This window comes from Mobula hypostoma, chromosome 3, assembly GCF_963921235.1.
Source record: "Mobula hypostoma chromosome 3, sMobHyp1.1, whole genome shotgun sequence".
Taxonomy (NCBI): Eukaryota; Metazoa; Chordata; class Chondrichthyes; order Myliobatiformes; family Myliobatidae; genus Mobula; species Mobula hypostoma.
In genome coordinates, this window is record NC_086099.1 from 167,382,625 (window position 1) to 167,398,629 (window position 16,005).

General features: G+C 38.1%; 1 protein-coding gene across 3 annotated transcripts in view; it reads right to left on the bottom strand.

Moving 5' to 3' along the window:
- Positions 1-16,005, bottom strand: part of tbc1d5 (TBC1 domain family, member 5) — a 485,913-nt gene that overhangs the window by 57,346 nt on the left and 412,562 nt on the right. For all 3 annotated transcript variants that reach the window (XM_063044063.1, XM_063044064.1, XM_063044062.1), the window contains one exon: positions 10,488-10,654. In XM_063044063.1, coding sequence (XP_062900133.1) covers positions 10,488-10,654 — 167 coding nt within the window. The remainder of the gene's footprint in view (positions 1-10,487; positions 10,655-16,005) is intronic.

The following is a 16,005-nucleotide window of genomic DNA, read 5'->3' on the forward strand; positions in this document are numbered from 1 at the left end:
CCAGAACTGTTCCAGTATAGAACAAGACCAAACCACGTGTGTCAGTGTAGCTGTCTCAGTTTTACATCTATCGTAATAACTATCAACATTAGGAAACATTTTAGACAATCTCTCCTTTGTCAAATAATAACGATGTACAATTTTAAATTGAATCAGTGAATGACTTGCACAGATTGAAGAACAGTTAACCAACTTCAGAATCCGCGTCCAGTCCTCCGTCATAAAAGTCAAACTAAGTTCCTTATCCCAAACTTGTTTAATCTTAAATAAAGGATGCTAATCCCATTGTAATAGTAAATTATAAATTCTTTCAATGGAACCCTTCATCAAAGGGTTCATACTTGTAATAGTGTCTAACAGGTCAGCATCCAATATGTAAGGAAAATTACTTAAATATTTTTGTAAGATATGTCTAACTTGAAGTTATTGTAAAAAGTGAGCATGAAAGAGAATATTTATCAACTAATCGTTCAAAAGACATCAGTCTATCGTCTTTAAAAAAAGAATTAATACCTTTATTTTTCCAGAGTAAAAAAATTGTATCACTCAAAGAAGGCTTAAAAAAGTAATTTCGATAAATTAAACTACAAAGTTTAAATTTTTTAAGATTAAAAAAATTACGGAACTGGAGCCAAGTTTGTAAAGAATGCTTCATCACAGGGTATAAATTTAAATTAGCAACTTTAGCTCAAAATATCTGCGGTATCTCTTTGTCTGACCAACATGTTATTGCATTTGTTACATTGATAGCTAGGAGGGCCATTTTGTTGAAGTGGAAGGATACGTCGGCTCCCATTTTGTCACAATGCTTCTCTCAAGTGATGCCATGTCTTAGTTTGGAGAAAATTAGAAGTCAAACCTTTGAACCTATGTTTGATTTTGAGAAAAGATGGGGTTCATTTGCTCGTTACTATCATTTGAGTTAATTGATAGATTTTCTCCATGATCTAACTGTAAATTTTTGGTACTTTTTTTTTCTTGCTGGTGGTTTGATGCTTATCCTTAGAAGCTTTTTGTGTGATGCATGGCTCTGGGGTTGAACACCTAATGGGCTTTTCCCCCCCTCACTTTTCTTTACTTTAGTAGGGTTTTTTTTCCCTCTTTTTTTTGTCACCAAAATTCTTTCAATCTTTAAAACAATGTTTTTTTTTCTCTTGAGATATTGTAAGTGTTACCTACTTCGATGTACTCTTGTTAATTTTGGATAATAATAATAAAAAGATTTGAAAAGAAAAAAAATAGGAACAGAGGGCAGCCATTTGGGTCTCTCTCCCTGTTCCGTTTTTTATTGAGATTATGTTTTTGTTTTTAACTTAATCATCATTTTCCTGCACTATTTCCAAATCACTTGATTCCCTGAATTTTCAGAAATCAATCACTCTTTGATTTGAATGAATTCAATAATCAAGACTCCGAAGTCCTCAGGAGTAAAGGACTTAAAGGATTCACATAGTCTGCATGATGAAAGTTCCCTTCATCTCAATAACAAATGGTCTAAGAGGAATATTAAAAATAAAGAAGACGTTAGCTAAAATTAAGAGATTAAGAGGATGAAATTTTGCTATTAATAGAAAGTAGACAGATGCTAACTAATTATTTTGGATTGGTCTTCACACAGCAGATGTGGAAAACATGCAATGATCACAGATAATCAATATCTTCAGGGAGGAAGGAACTTTTAAATGGCCCCTTTAAAGAAATTAGTCATAATTCATGAAAAGTTGCATGGATTCTGAAGAAGTTCCATAAACTGAGAAAACCTTAAACGTAACAACATTATTCAAGAGAGGGAGATAGTAAACATGTTAGATTATCAAATGTTATTGGAAAATGCAGGTATTCATTATTAAGGAGGTAACTGTAGTACATTTGGAAAAATATAAAACAATCCTATGTTTTGAAAGATAAATTGTGATTTACAATTTTGCTATAGGTCTTTAAGGACATAAAACATGATGGATGTAAGGTGTCTAAATTTCTGTAAAGCATTCAGTAAGATTCTATATAAAGAGTACTGCACAAGAATACACGACGTTGGAGTCGTATATTGGCATGGATGGGGGAGTGACGAACCATCAGAAAACCAAGCTGACCAGAAGTAACTGGTGGGGGAGTGGGTGGACAGTGGGCAGAGGGGGTTGCAAAGGGACCTCAACTGCTTTCTATCTGTGTTAGTGACTTTGATGAAAGAATTGAATATGCTAGAGCCAAATTTGCTGATGAAACAAGTATAGATAGGTTACCAAGTTGTGAGGTGAGTAGAAGAGCCTGCAAAAGGATATCAGTGAGCTAATTGACTATAAAAGAACTTGGCAGATGGAATATACTGTGGGAAAATATGAGATTATATGCTTTGGAAGGAAGTATAAAAGAACAGATTATTAATTAGATTTGAGTAAGACTATAAAATGTAGCAGAACAAAGTGATCTGGAAAGCCTAGTGCATGAAACAAGAGTTCAAGGTACAAGAGGTAATTACATGGGTTAAAGGAAATTGGTCACTCTTGCGAGGAGCATTAAGTATAATTGTAGGGAATTTCTGATAGGGCTTTGTAGAGTGCTGGGAAGACTGCACCTGGTGTACTGTGTATAGAGTATTGGCCTCCTCATTTAAAGTAGGCTATACTTGCAATGGAGGCAACCCAGAGATGTTTTACTCAATAGATTCATAGGCTGACTTCTAAAGTGGGGATAAGTTGGTCCTATATACACAGGAATTTAAAAGAATGAGAAGTAATCTCATTGGAACATACACTCAGTTGTAACTTTACTAGATACAGGAAATACTGAGTAAAATGGCCACTGAGTGTATGTGTGTGGTCTTTTGCTGCTGTGGCCCATCCACCTTGAGGTTCAAAGTGTTGTGTGTTAAGAGATGCTCCTCTGCACACCACTGTTTTAACCAGTCTGGCCATTCTCCTCTGACCTCTCTCATTAACAAGGTGTTTCTGCCCACAGAACTGCTACTCAGTGGATGTCCTTTTTTTTTGTTGCATCATTCTTTGTAAATCGTTATGTGTGGAAATCCCAGGTTATCAACAGTTTCTAAGCTACTCAATCTACCCCAGCTGACAGCAACAATCATTTCATGGTCAAAGTTACTTAGATCATACTTCTTCCCCATTCTGATGTCTGACCTGAACAACAACTGAACCTCTTTACCATGACAGCACACTTTTACTGTATGAATTGAGTTGCTGCTGCATGATTAGCTGATTAGATATTTGCATTAACAAGCAGCGTTCAGGAGTGCCTAAATAAATGGTCACTGAGTGTATAAAATGGTAAGAGAGATAAACTGGATGGATGTTGAGAGGATACTTCCCCTGGTGGGAGTATCTGGAACTATAGAGCATACTTTTAGGATAAAGAAATTTCTTTTTAAACTATGAGTAATACTGAGTCATCCTTTTAGGGGAAGGATTTATTTTTACAAAAAAGATGAAGCACTGTGGAGGCAGAGACATCACATATATTTAAGACACAGATTGACAGTCGTTTAAACTGCAAGTAAATCTGGGAATATGAAGAAACAGCAGCAAGGTAGTCTTTGGCTAAGATTAGATCATTTAAGATCTTGCAAAATGGAGCAGCAGTTTCAAGGGGAATAAATGGCCTTTTCCTGTCCCTTTTTCTTACTTCTTTTACTTTATTGGAAAATAACCAATCTTGTTTCATATAAGTTTAAGCAACATTAAGTTTCCTACTACCTGGTTAGCATTTGGCTACCTCTTGGTTATTGCAGTGCTGTTACTTTAGCATTTCTATGGTGTACTACTTCAGATTTCACTACAATCTTTACACCATTCTGTTTTCTTACGCTTGTCACTGTATTTATTGTTGTATTCACTATCACTATGTATACTGTTTACTCTGTGTGAGCAAGGAACTTTATCGCATCCTGATCTATATGAACGTAACAAATCTGAATCAAAACAGCAAAACAGTTACACAATTTTACCGTTCGTGTCTTTAATCATGCTGAGAATGAAATCTATATATGTATTTCTAGTGGATTCAAGTGGAGTAAGGAGAAAATAGAACCTGGCTAAATATCTTCTGAAACTAGTGTATAACTTGGTATATTTTCAATCTAATAAAGGTATACAGTGATTTGCTTTTCCATCTACCCACAGTAACTGCTCTAAGTCAGACTAGATTGTATAACTTTTGACATTGCTTCTGCTGGCTGGAAGGAATTCAGTTGTGTTAGTACCATTACAATAATGAGCAATGAGGCTTGAGGGGTGGTTCAACTGGAAGAGTAAAATTTGAGCTTTTAATTGGATGTTAGGATTTTTAACTTTTCAAAAGCCTTGTAAGAATTATTCTAATTGTCTCATTAAGTGAGGAACCTAATCTTACATTCTGAATTATAAATCAAGAGTTGGCCTGTTTAATGTCATTGTACTGGCCTTTGTACAGAAGTATCGGGAAACTAAACCATTCTCTACATGCTTAACTTTCCTCAGATTTCTTTACTAGTGAGGCCTGAACCTATTGAATTAAATTGGTCAAACACAGGGTGATTACTTATGGTGAGTAATCTAGCAATCTTCCCAATTCTTCAGTTTCCAAATACAAAAGTTGATTGAGTTCTCAGTGTATATATTATATTCTCTTGCGGACATATGGACAACTTCAAACAATAACATACAGCTTTTGGCTTATAACCACATTTTTCTGTTCATTCATGATTGGAAATTAGATGTCGACCTTTATGCTTTGAGTTGAAAGCCAATTCCATGTTGACAGAAAGCAGAATACATAACTAATAATAAGTGGAAACATACTTGTTAGACTTGTGAGGATACCAAGGCCATGAGTTCTGATTTACTGCATTGGGAATGATGCTCCTCTATGCTAATGCCAACATCCAAAGGCAATACTGATTTGTATCATTGCTGGGAAGGAATTTTTCTTAAGAGCAGTTCTTCACCATTCATCAAAAGTTATTTTTCTTATTTTTATTCTTCTTTCCTTATTTTTGCTTGAATTTAATTTATCATTGTTAAATGATATTACCATCGTGAGTGTAAATGCGATAGCTAAAGAGGCAGGGGTCAATGTTGCACATTACGTACATTCATTCCTTCTGATGCACAATCAATGGCTAATATGTAGTTCCAGCCTCTGTGCAAGGATGTTACATACACCAAAGCTAATGCTATTGGTTGTTGGCAACACAAGGACAAAATTTAGTCTGCAGCCTTTACAGTTCTGAAACCAAGCCTGATCTGACTGAAGAAAGTGCAGATGTATCATATACTTAAAGTCTATAGAGAGATTATGGAAAAAAAAGCAGTGTGTAAGATGAAGTTTCAATAGGAAGACACTTCCTTAGGGAACTGATGCTTATCCATCCTCTCCTGTTCAGTGTTGTTTTAATTTCTGTATCCCTACACTGTAATGCAGAAGCTGAAGAAGTGCTGGGGGTCAGAGCTCCTGCCTGCAGATAAACATCCTTACACCCACTGGAGGTTTGGAATCGTATTGAGCTGAGAAACTGAATACACCTGGCATTGAGCCCTTCATTTTTATGCCTTGCTTAATCTCTGCTCCATTTCATGGAACAATTATGGTATACAGGCTTCCAGTACATTGGATATTGTCATTAAATGCATCTAACAAGGAATGTGCTGCTGTGGTTGGGTGACCTGACCTCTGACTTGCAGGTACCTCCTCATAACTCCCTCGGACCATAACTGTACTATCAAACATCATACCATGGTCTCCAAGTTGTCATGGTCTTCATTTCCTGAGGAAATATTCCCTCTACAACTTGCATCCTTGTAGTCTCACAGTTTCTCCTGCCCAAGATATAAAAGCAGAACTATCCCAACAGGTCCACTGTTTCAGCCTGCTCTTTCTCCACTAATCTTTTCTTTCCTGGCCTGGCTCATTTCTGCTTACATCCACAACACTTCTGATGCCCTCTGCCACTCTGCATATTTCCAATTCACTAGTCTCAACTAGCCCATCCTTACCATAGATTATAATTCCTCTACGCTTCAGTCGTTCACTAGGATGGTTCTGAGGGCATTCTGCTCCTTCCTTGAGCATAGGTCCAAACAGTTCCCCTCTGTAATACACTCATTTACCTGCCTGAACTTCTTTTCACATTAAACAACTTCTCTTTCAATTCTACTCCAAATCAAAGTCACAGTTCAATTGGGCTCAATTGTGTGATATGTGGGTAAATGTTTTTTACTTTCTCCACTCTTTTACTGGTATACTAACAGCTGTATTGGTGCTGCTTCCTGCACTCAGACCCTGCCCCAGCAATATTTAAGAACTCAAAGGTATCTGAGACAAAATAGTCTGCTTGACAACTGACGTTACCTTAAATAGCTACAACCTTCACCACTGGTGAACTATAAGGTCCACATACAATCTGTGAAATGCATTACAGCACCTCCTAAACCTGTGATGTACACTGCCTGGGGCAGTGGTTGAAGGTATATAGGCACTCAAGCCTCTAAGTGAACTGACTTTTAAATATATTGCTGTTCCTTCACTATCAAAATATGCATAATATACAGTTGGTGTCTTATAGATATGTGCAGAGAATTAGCAGATCTGAGTTTAATCCAGGCAAGTGGGAGGTGTTGCACTTTGGAAGGTCAAATGAAATGGTAACGTGGTAGGCCATATAACAACACAGATGTACAGAGGAATCCAGGGGTCCAAGTCCATAGAAGTGGTAAAGAAGGCATGTGGCACACTTGAATGGAACACACAAAATGCTAGAGGAATTTGACAGGTCAGGCAGCATCTATGAAGTTGAACAAACAGTTGTTATTTCACGCCAAGACTCTGATAGAAGGAATGCTGAATGATGAGTCCTGATGAGGATGAGTCTTTGATTTCTTTACTTGCGGATCCCGGTCAGTTCAGATTGGTAACAACATCTCTTCCACAATCTCCATCAGCACAGGTGCACCACCAGACTATGTGTTTAGCCCCCTGCTCTACTTGCTTTATACCCAAGTCTGTGAGGCTAAGCACAGCTCCAGTGCTACATTTAAGTTTGCGGAAAACACCACTGTTATTGGCTGAATCAAAGGTGGTGATGGATCAGCATACAGGAAGGTGACTGAAAACCTGGCTGAGGGGTGCCACAACAACAACCTCTCGCTCAATGTCAGCAAGACCAAGGAGCTGATTATTGACTTCAGGAAGAGGAAACCAGAGGTCCATGAGCCAGTCGCCGTTGAGGGTTCAGAGATGGAGAGGGTCAGCAACTTTAAATTCCTCAGTGTTATCGTTTCGGAGAATCTGTCCTGGACCCAGCATGCAGTGCCCCTACTTTATGAGTTTGCAAAGATTCAACATGAAATCAAAAACTTTTATAGGTGTTTGGTGGAGAGTATATTGACTGTTCGCATCACAGCCTGGTATGGAAACACCAAAGACCTTGAATGGAAAATCCTACAAAATATAATAGGTACAGCTCAATCCATCATGGGTAAAGCCCTGCCTACCATTGAGCACATTTACATAGGGCACTGTTGCAAAAATGCAGCATCAATCAACAAAGATCCAACCATCCCGGTCATGGTTTCTTCTTACTGTTGCCGTCAGGAATAAGGTACAGGAGCCTCAAGACCCACACCAAGAGATTCAGGAACAGTTATTACCCCTCAACCACAAGGCTCTTGAACCAGTGAGGATAACTTCACTCACCCATCACTTAACTGTTCCCACAACCTAAAGACTCTCAAGGGCTCTTCTTCTCACGTTCTCAATAGTTACTGTTTATTTATAATGTTTTCTTTCTCTTTCGTATTTGCAGTTTGTTGTCCTTTGACCATTGGTCGTTTGTCCGTCCTGTTGGGTGCGGTGTCCCAGTGATGCTGTTGTATTTCTTTTATTTATTGAGAGTGCCCACAAGAAAATAATCCTCAGGGTTGCATACGGTGACATATATGCACTTTGATAATAAATTTAATTTGAACTTTGATGAAAGATCTTAGCCTGAAATATCAACTGTTTAGACATTGAGTACAAAAGTAAATCATGTTGCAGCTAAATAAAACTTAGCTTAGGCCAAACTTGGAGTACTGTGTGCACTTCTGGTTGCTAAATTACAGGAAGGATGAGGAAGCTTTGGAAAGGGTACAAAAGAGGTTTACAGGATTCACCTCCTCCTTCACCTCCATGCAGGGCCCCAAACAGTCCTTCCAGGTGATGTAACACTTTACCTGCAAATCTGCTGGGATGGTTGATTGCGTCCAGTGTGAATCTGCTGGGGTGGGCTATAGCAGGGGTCCTCAACCTTTCTTTTGCGCACCGCGGACCAGTTTAATATTGACGATATTCTTGCGGACCAGCCGACGGTGGGGGGGGGGGGGGCGGTGTTCAAGTTCAACAGTGCGTGACAGAATGAGGAAAGGTGCAGCTAACTCATATCGCCAATCATATCGTTTCTGCACGGACCACTAATCTATAGCGTCCAGTGTTCTGTATGCAGTCTCCTACATTGGTGAGACCCATCAAAAATTGGGGGAGCACATCCGCTCCAGCTGCCAAAAGCGGAACTACCCAGTGGCCAAACATTTTAATTCCAATTCCCATTCCTGTTCCAACATGTCATTCCATGGCCTTCTCTTGTGTCAAAGTGAGAATACCCTCAGGGAATGGATGGATATATGCATGATGTGGCATTGTGAATGGCTCAGACATCGATGGCTGACAGGACTCTTGCTGCACTGAATTTACCTACGTTAGATAGATAGATAGATATACTTTATTGATCCCGAGGACTAAAATTCAGCATTTAACACATGGAATACAGCCGTTGAAGAAAACGAGTCACCAGTGCCTTCAGAAAGGAAGCACCAATGGGTAATAAACATGTAAAGTTCTGCAAATGCTGTAAATTCAAAGGGAGAAGACGCCAGAATAAAAAGATTGGCGCAGTGGAAAGAGGTTTAGGCTCTATAATGAGTCAACCTATAGCAGGGAAAGTGATGACCTCCTCCTCTTAGACTGTTTGGGGTAACTTATTTTTTATTGTTTCTTACTTCTCTTCTAATATTTGTATATCTGTGCACTTGTAATGCTACTGTGACACCGTAATTTCCTTTGGGTCAATAAAGTATCTATCTATCTAGCCCGAAAGTGATAGGTGAAGCCAGGTGGGTGTGAATAGTAAAGGGCTGGAGAGAAAGGAATCTGATAGGAGAGAAGAGTGGACCATAGAAGAAAGGGAAGGAGGAGGAGCACCAGGGAGAGGCGATAGGCAGGTGAGAAGAGGTAAGAGGCCAGAGTGGAGAATAGAAGAAGAAGGAAGAGGGAGGGAAAATCTTTTTTTTAAACCAGAAGAAGAAATTGATATTCATGCCACCAGGTTAGAGGCTACCCAGATGAGGTATCATAATTAAAATGCTTGGCCCCACAGGGAAGTTCAACTTTTGGTGGTGGAGCGGAGTTGCTCGATGAAGTAGCCCCCTAATTTACGACTGGATTCACCAATGCCGAGGAAGCCACATCAGAAGCATTTGACACAATAGATGACCCCAGAAAACTCACAGGTGAAGTGTTGCCTCAGCTGGAAGGATTGTTTGGGCCCTAAATTGAGGTGAAAGAGAAGGTGAATGGGCAGGTGTAGCTCTTTGGTCACTTTGGGTACAATGTCAAAGGTTGCAGACTGGTTGAGAAGAACAAATATGTTGTTTTTCACTGCTTAACACTCATAGAATGTCTCTTATGACTTTGATAAGAACTATATAGTAATTTTACCTTATGCTATTAGGAGGGGGGACATCAGGTCCAAGCTGGCCCACAAGGTAGTAATTCAATTAGTCCTGTTCCCTATCTCCTTATCTCCCTGCAATTTATGCTCTCCCACATCTGCCCATAAGCTGCCATTAAGTTACACTAAAGAGTGATTTACAGTAGCCAATTAACCAAACATCACATTTGGGGATGCGGCAGGAACCAGAGCGTCAAGGAAAGTTCATGTGAGAAAGCATCCAAACTCCACACAGACAGTGCAACCTCAGAAGAAGGTACTGCAACCCCAAAACATGGCCACAACTGAATAGTCTAAAAATTAGATTAGCATACGAACCGATGATTCCATTCATTCACTAAAGTGTTTTAACAATGAGTAGTATTAAGATTGCCTTTGTGACTATGTACTTCGATAATAATGAAGTCTTAAGGGTTAATTACAATGCTATTAACACTGCCTTCTAGGTGTGAAAATATTTAGATGAATAATCATGTTTAATTCAGTAGTTACTGGAGATATCTTAATCAATAATTTACAAGTTTAACAACTATTATGTAAAGTTTTGTGATATAAAGGAAAAACATATTTTTCTGGTAAAGAAGTAAACATAAATTGAAGGTTAACATAGAAACCGCGGGTAAATATGAGTATGACATAGACACGGTATGTAAATTATACAATCTATACTACAGGAATCTTTTAACCCAGCAAGTTTACTTAAACATGGATGTTGACTGAAAGGACTTACCACATCTTTTCGGCCACCCATAGTTTTACTCTGTGATCGTGAGCGAGAGATTGTACTAAAGAATGAATCCTTTTTAGCAGTGGAATGTGGAGGAGATGCTGTGTTATCCTTTGCAGTGAAAAGACTCTCAGTACTAGGTGATGAACTAACATGACCGGCACTGTGACCTAAAGGAAATAGTTCAAAAGACCATAAAAATTACCAAAATGATTTCATAATGCGTTATTTGAAAGTAATTTTCTGCTCTTCTATGTTAGGTAGGTAGTATAAAATGCATTAACAATATTGACTTATTCAAACTGTAATTTGAAAAGTAGAGCCGAAATGTGCGAAACATTATGAATACATGATTCATTGTGTATCATATTCTCAACATCTATAATTTCCTTCTGCATTACAACAGTAACAACACTTAAAAAAACTTTCTTGAGGTACAACATAAATGCAGGTATTTCTTTAAAGACTTCAAACATGAACTCAGTCATTAAAAATTGAAAAAAACACAACCAGGATCAAATTGTAAACAAAATTTCCAAATATAATTGATCCGAGACTGACTTTGTTTTTTATTTAGAGATACAGTGTAGAACAGGCCCTTTCAGACCCAGCAACTCACCTATTTAACACCAGCCTAATCACAGGACAATTTTCAATGACCAATTAACCTATTAACCAGCACGTCTTTGGCCTGTGGGAGGAAACCGGAGCACTTGGAGGAAACCCATGGACTCACATAAAGAACATACAAACTTTCTTACAGAGGATGCCAGAATTGAACTCTGAACTCTGATGCCCCAAGCTGCAGTAGCGTCTCACTTACCGCTACCTTACTGTGAACTTAACAAGCAGTATTTCAAATCTGAAGAAAAGCTTACCTCTGCTCAAAAGCTATAGGTTTTAAGGGCCTGTTGAAAATGAACATAAAACTAAACTATTGAATAATTTTCACCTCTGACAAATCCTTATAGATAAACTTGGCCTGCATTCCAAACTTTCCGAATCATCGTTTGCATGGATTTAATAATATTTTCTGAAATTTACAGATGATCAGGTAGATTTAGGAAACTACACAGAACAAATCTACATAAAATTAAAAAGTATAGCAATATTTTAAAAAATTAATATCTATATCCTACAGATGCGAAGTATTTTACTTACTAAGGGAGAATTCTGATGAATTACACTGACAAAGATTATGTTGAGCATGCTCTCAGATCCATGTGTCACTGAATGCAATTCCCTGCATAAGTGTGAGCAAGTACAGAGACAGTAGGGAAGCAGATATCCCAAAGTTGCTATTGGCTGCTATTTCTTCCACCTCTTCATGAGTCCACCTTGGGAGCCTAAACTGAATCACTATACAGGCAATCCCTAGGTTACACCAGGGCCCCATTTCTGAGAACTCTCTGTAAGCCAATTTCTCCAAGTCAAACCCACAATGTATTATTCTATGTGCGCCTGCTTGCCTTCTTTCATTTCACTGAATAATGATTTTAATGCTGTCCATAATTAAACTAACAAAATATATGGTGTATCTAGTCATTAACGAAAATCACGAAGGATATTGTTATTATTAGCATGAAATTGTATAGGGAAATTTCTTTAAAGTCAAATTTCCATAAGTCAGTTCATTCTTACCCAGGGAGCCCTTGCACTATGAAATTCAGCCAAATAACCCGAATCCAGTTAGATCCTTTGCAATAACACTGTTATTGTTGGATCTTGTAACAACATTTTAAAGTATTTAATTATTTTATTTAAATACTTTTTACATTCTTTTAATAGATTGAGATTTTTAGTATTTTTTATTAGTCTGAATTTCGGAAGTATTCATAGTTATTGACAGTTCTTTTTCAGTGTACTGAACCAGGGATTTATTGGGCCAAGACTATCTGACCTCCCCCTCTACGTGATATTTCAGAAGGACCTCTTCTTGTATAGAGTCTCATTGCTAAAGATCAGGCTAGTTTCTATGCTAGAATTGATGCTGCCTCACCTGCTGACTGTTTCTAGCATCTTTTGTCTGTTTCGGATTTCTGGCACTTGCAGACCTGTATTTTTTTTCTGATATTCATTCTTCTGCTAAATCCTCCTTAGGAAAATTCAGGAGATGAGACAGGACTTTTTTTAAAATAGGTCAGAGCTGAGGCTGGCAACATTTTTATCACTGGAGGAGTGAATAAAAAAAACTGAGGACACTTTCAGTATAAAATAGTTTTCACATGATAAAACCAAATGAAGCACTTATGAAAGGCAGTAACCCAGAAGTATATCATGGGAAGTGACTGAAAGCACTCGTGAAGAGGTAAAATTTGATGGGCAGGCTCTGAGGTCACTGGACAGTTTTTTTTCTTTGTCATCTACTGATCTTCTTCAGAGCAGATCAAATGGATACATGAAAATACACCCCAGGGTTTTTTAAAAACTATATACGCATGTGAAAACTCTGCAATATATTTGTTATGAATCAGCCTTACTCCCTTTTAGTAGAAAGACAACTTACCAAAATAAAACATTCCAAATCAAGCCAGAAGTATTATTTGAGAGTTGGAACCAGAACAGAACATGAAAAAGTATATCATTTTATATTCTTCCTCATTCATCTTTCACATAATTTAGAGATATGCAATAGAATTAAAACGAAAGAATTAACTACGACTTGATTTTGCAGTTTACACGGGCAAGTAGTGTTCAGTCTTTTGACAAATGAGACATCTAGCTGCATTTTGTAATTGTAAGGATCAACAAAGTTACTACAAACTCAAAATAAACTTTAATAATCTTTGTAGCTTCTATTTTTCAATCTTGAATCAAAATGAGATTGTTAATTAACATTAATAGTTATAAAATTATCATACTACAAAAATCAATGAAATCTTTTCAACTTAATATTATTTATATTTAGAATGGAATATTTTTTGAAAGGAGTTGCACTTCGTAGTACTTGGTAATCAACTCCATATTATTGGTGTATCAGCACCAAAAGACCCTACGTTGGAAACTATCTGAGGTCAGTGGGTCTTGTTTGTGTAGAACTTTGCAGTTTGAATGACATCTACCTTTAAAAGATCTAAGAGCTGAATCCTAATGCATGAAGTCAATACTGTTCCTCTTTCCTAAATACTCCAAATTTTCTTTGGGACCTGATATTGGAGGGCATATGGAAAGGATATTTCTTTCAATACCAGCAGAATTTTGTTCTAAATGTATATCAAGGTTGTCAATAGAATAAGGTTATAAACCACCATGATCTAACTGGTATACTTCTGCTCACCTCTGCTGATTGTAATTTTATTAGCGAAGAGGCATGAGAGGATACCATTGTGCTCTTGATTCACTCTTTGTGACTACATCTAGAATTGAATGGTACTGAATTTTGTAACTTTTTAGTACTCTAACATTTACTTTGTGTGGCACATGCCCAAGTGGTTAGGGCGTTGGACTAGCGATCTGAAGGTCGTGGGTTCGAGCCTTGGACGAGGTAGCCTGTGTATCCTTGAGCAAGGCACAACCTCACAATGCTCCAGTCTACCCAGCTGAGAATGGGTACCGGCAAAAATGTTGGGGGTTAACCACACGATAGACTGGCATCTTATCTCGTACTCTCAGCCACTTCACGCCATGGAAACTGGCATAAGCACCAGCCTGATGGGCCACAAGGCTTGTGACAGACTTTAAAAAAACAATTACTTTGCCCACAGTTTAATGATTGCGAACTAGGTTCAAAAGACAGGCTACTATTACATCTGGAAATGTGGATTGTGATAGGCACAAAATTAACTTTTAAGTCTAGATAAATCTAGATATCTAGATAAATAACAAAAACTATTTTTAAAAATTAATTCAATCATTCAAAATTAATTTTGTGAAAGACCACCTTAAATGTGTAAATTCTTGTTGTTATTTTTTTCCCTGTATTTTACTACACAAACAATTTGGAAACATTGCTTGGAATGTATTTACTAATTTACACATTAATCATTCTTTGTGAAGTCATGAAAATACTAAAAAAAATCCCTGCATTTACATCCTTTAGTTCTACCAACAGAAACAATTATGAGGTATTTGCTAATTTGGACGGGGAGACTTCTGCATAAGATTGAATCAACATCTGAAATGAAGAATGAATGTCATTGACTCCACTGATTCCACTATACAGTACTTTTCTTCCACCACCAGGTAGTGTGTGTAACAGTGGCATCCAAGACATTTATCTGCTGTTATTCATGTCTGGTGCCTTGAGCTTTCAACATAACTGTTTGTATTTTAGGAATAAATAATAAACTAAAAATCTAGGGAGTTTTCTGTATTCGTAAACTTTTCAAGGGAATTGGGTTCTCTCTACGAAGAACAGGAGCAAATTCTGAAACACACATAAAAGTTGCTGGTGAACGCAGCAGGCCAGGCAGCATCTCTAGGAAGAGGTGCAGTCGACGTTTCAGGCTGAGACCTTTCCTAGAGATGCTGCCTGGGAGTCCTGACGAAGGGTCTCGGCCTGAAACGTCGACTGCACCTCTTCCTAGAGATGCTGCCTGGCCTGCTGCGTTCACCAGCAACTTTTATGTGTGTTGCTTGAATTTCCAGCATCTGCAGAATTCCTGTTGTTTGCAAATTCTGAAATATAGTCATACAGAATTCATTTTCAGTCAGAATGTTTGCATTGTTTGTTTACTGGTTGGGGCGTAGGTGATGTTTCAGGGAGTGGTCGTGATGGAGTGGAGTGTAAGGTTAGGGATTGTAAATCATAGAGCCAGAGAGCACTACAGCACATAACCAGGCCCTTAAGCCATCTCGTTCATACCGAACTGTTATTCTCCATACCCCTCGCATCCATGCACTTCACCAAACTTCTCTTAAATGTAGCAACAGAACCTACATCCAAAGCTTCCACTGGCAACTCCTTCCACACTTGCACCACCTGAGAGAAGTCCCTTTCAGGTTCCCCTTAAATATTTCACCTTTCTCCCTTAACCTCTGACCTTTAGTTCTAATCTCATCCAACCTCAGCGGAAAAAGTCTGCTTGCATTTACCTTATCTATACCTCTCACAATTTTGTGTATCTCTATTAAATCTCACCACATACTCCAAGGAAAAATGTCCTAACCTGTTCAATCTTTTCCCTTATGTCAGGTCCTCAAGTCTTGGCAACATCCTTGCAAATTTTCTTTGTACTCTTTCAATCTCAATGATTACTTTCCTGTAGGTATGCGATCAGAACTATACACAATATTCCAAATTTAGCCTCACCAAAGTCTTATACGACTTCAACATAATGTCCCAACTCCTGTACTTAGTACTCTGATTTATGAAAGTCAATGTGCCAGAGGCTTTCTTTATGACCCTACATACCTGTGGCACACCTTCAAGAAACAATGTTTCAATATTCCCAAGTCCCTCTGTTCCACTGCACTCCTCAGTATCCTACCTTTCAGTCTGTAAGTCCCATCCTGGTTTGTCCTCTCAAAGTACAACACCCCACACTTGTCTATATTAAATTCCATCTGCCATTTTCAGCCC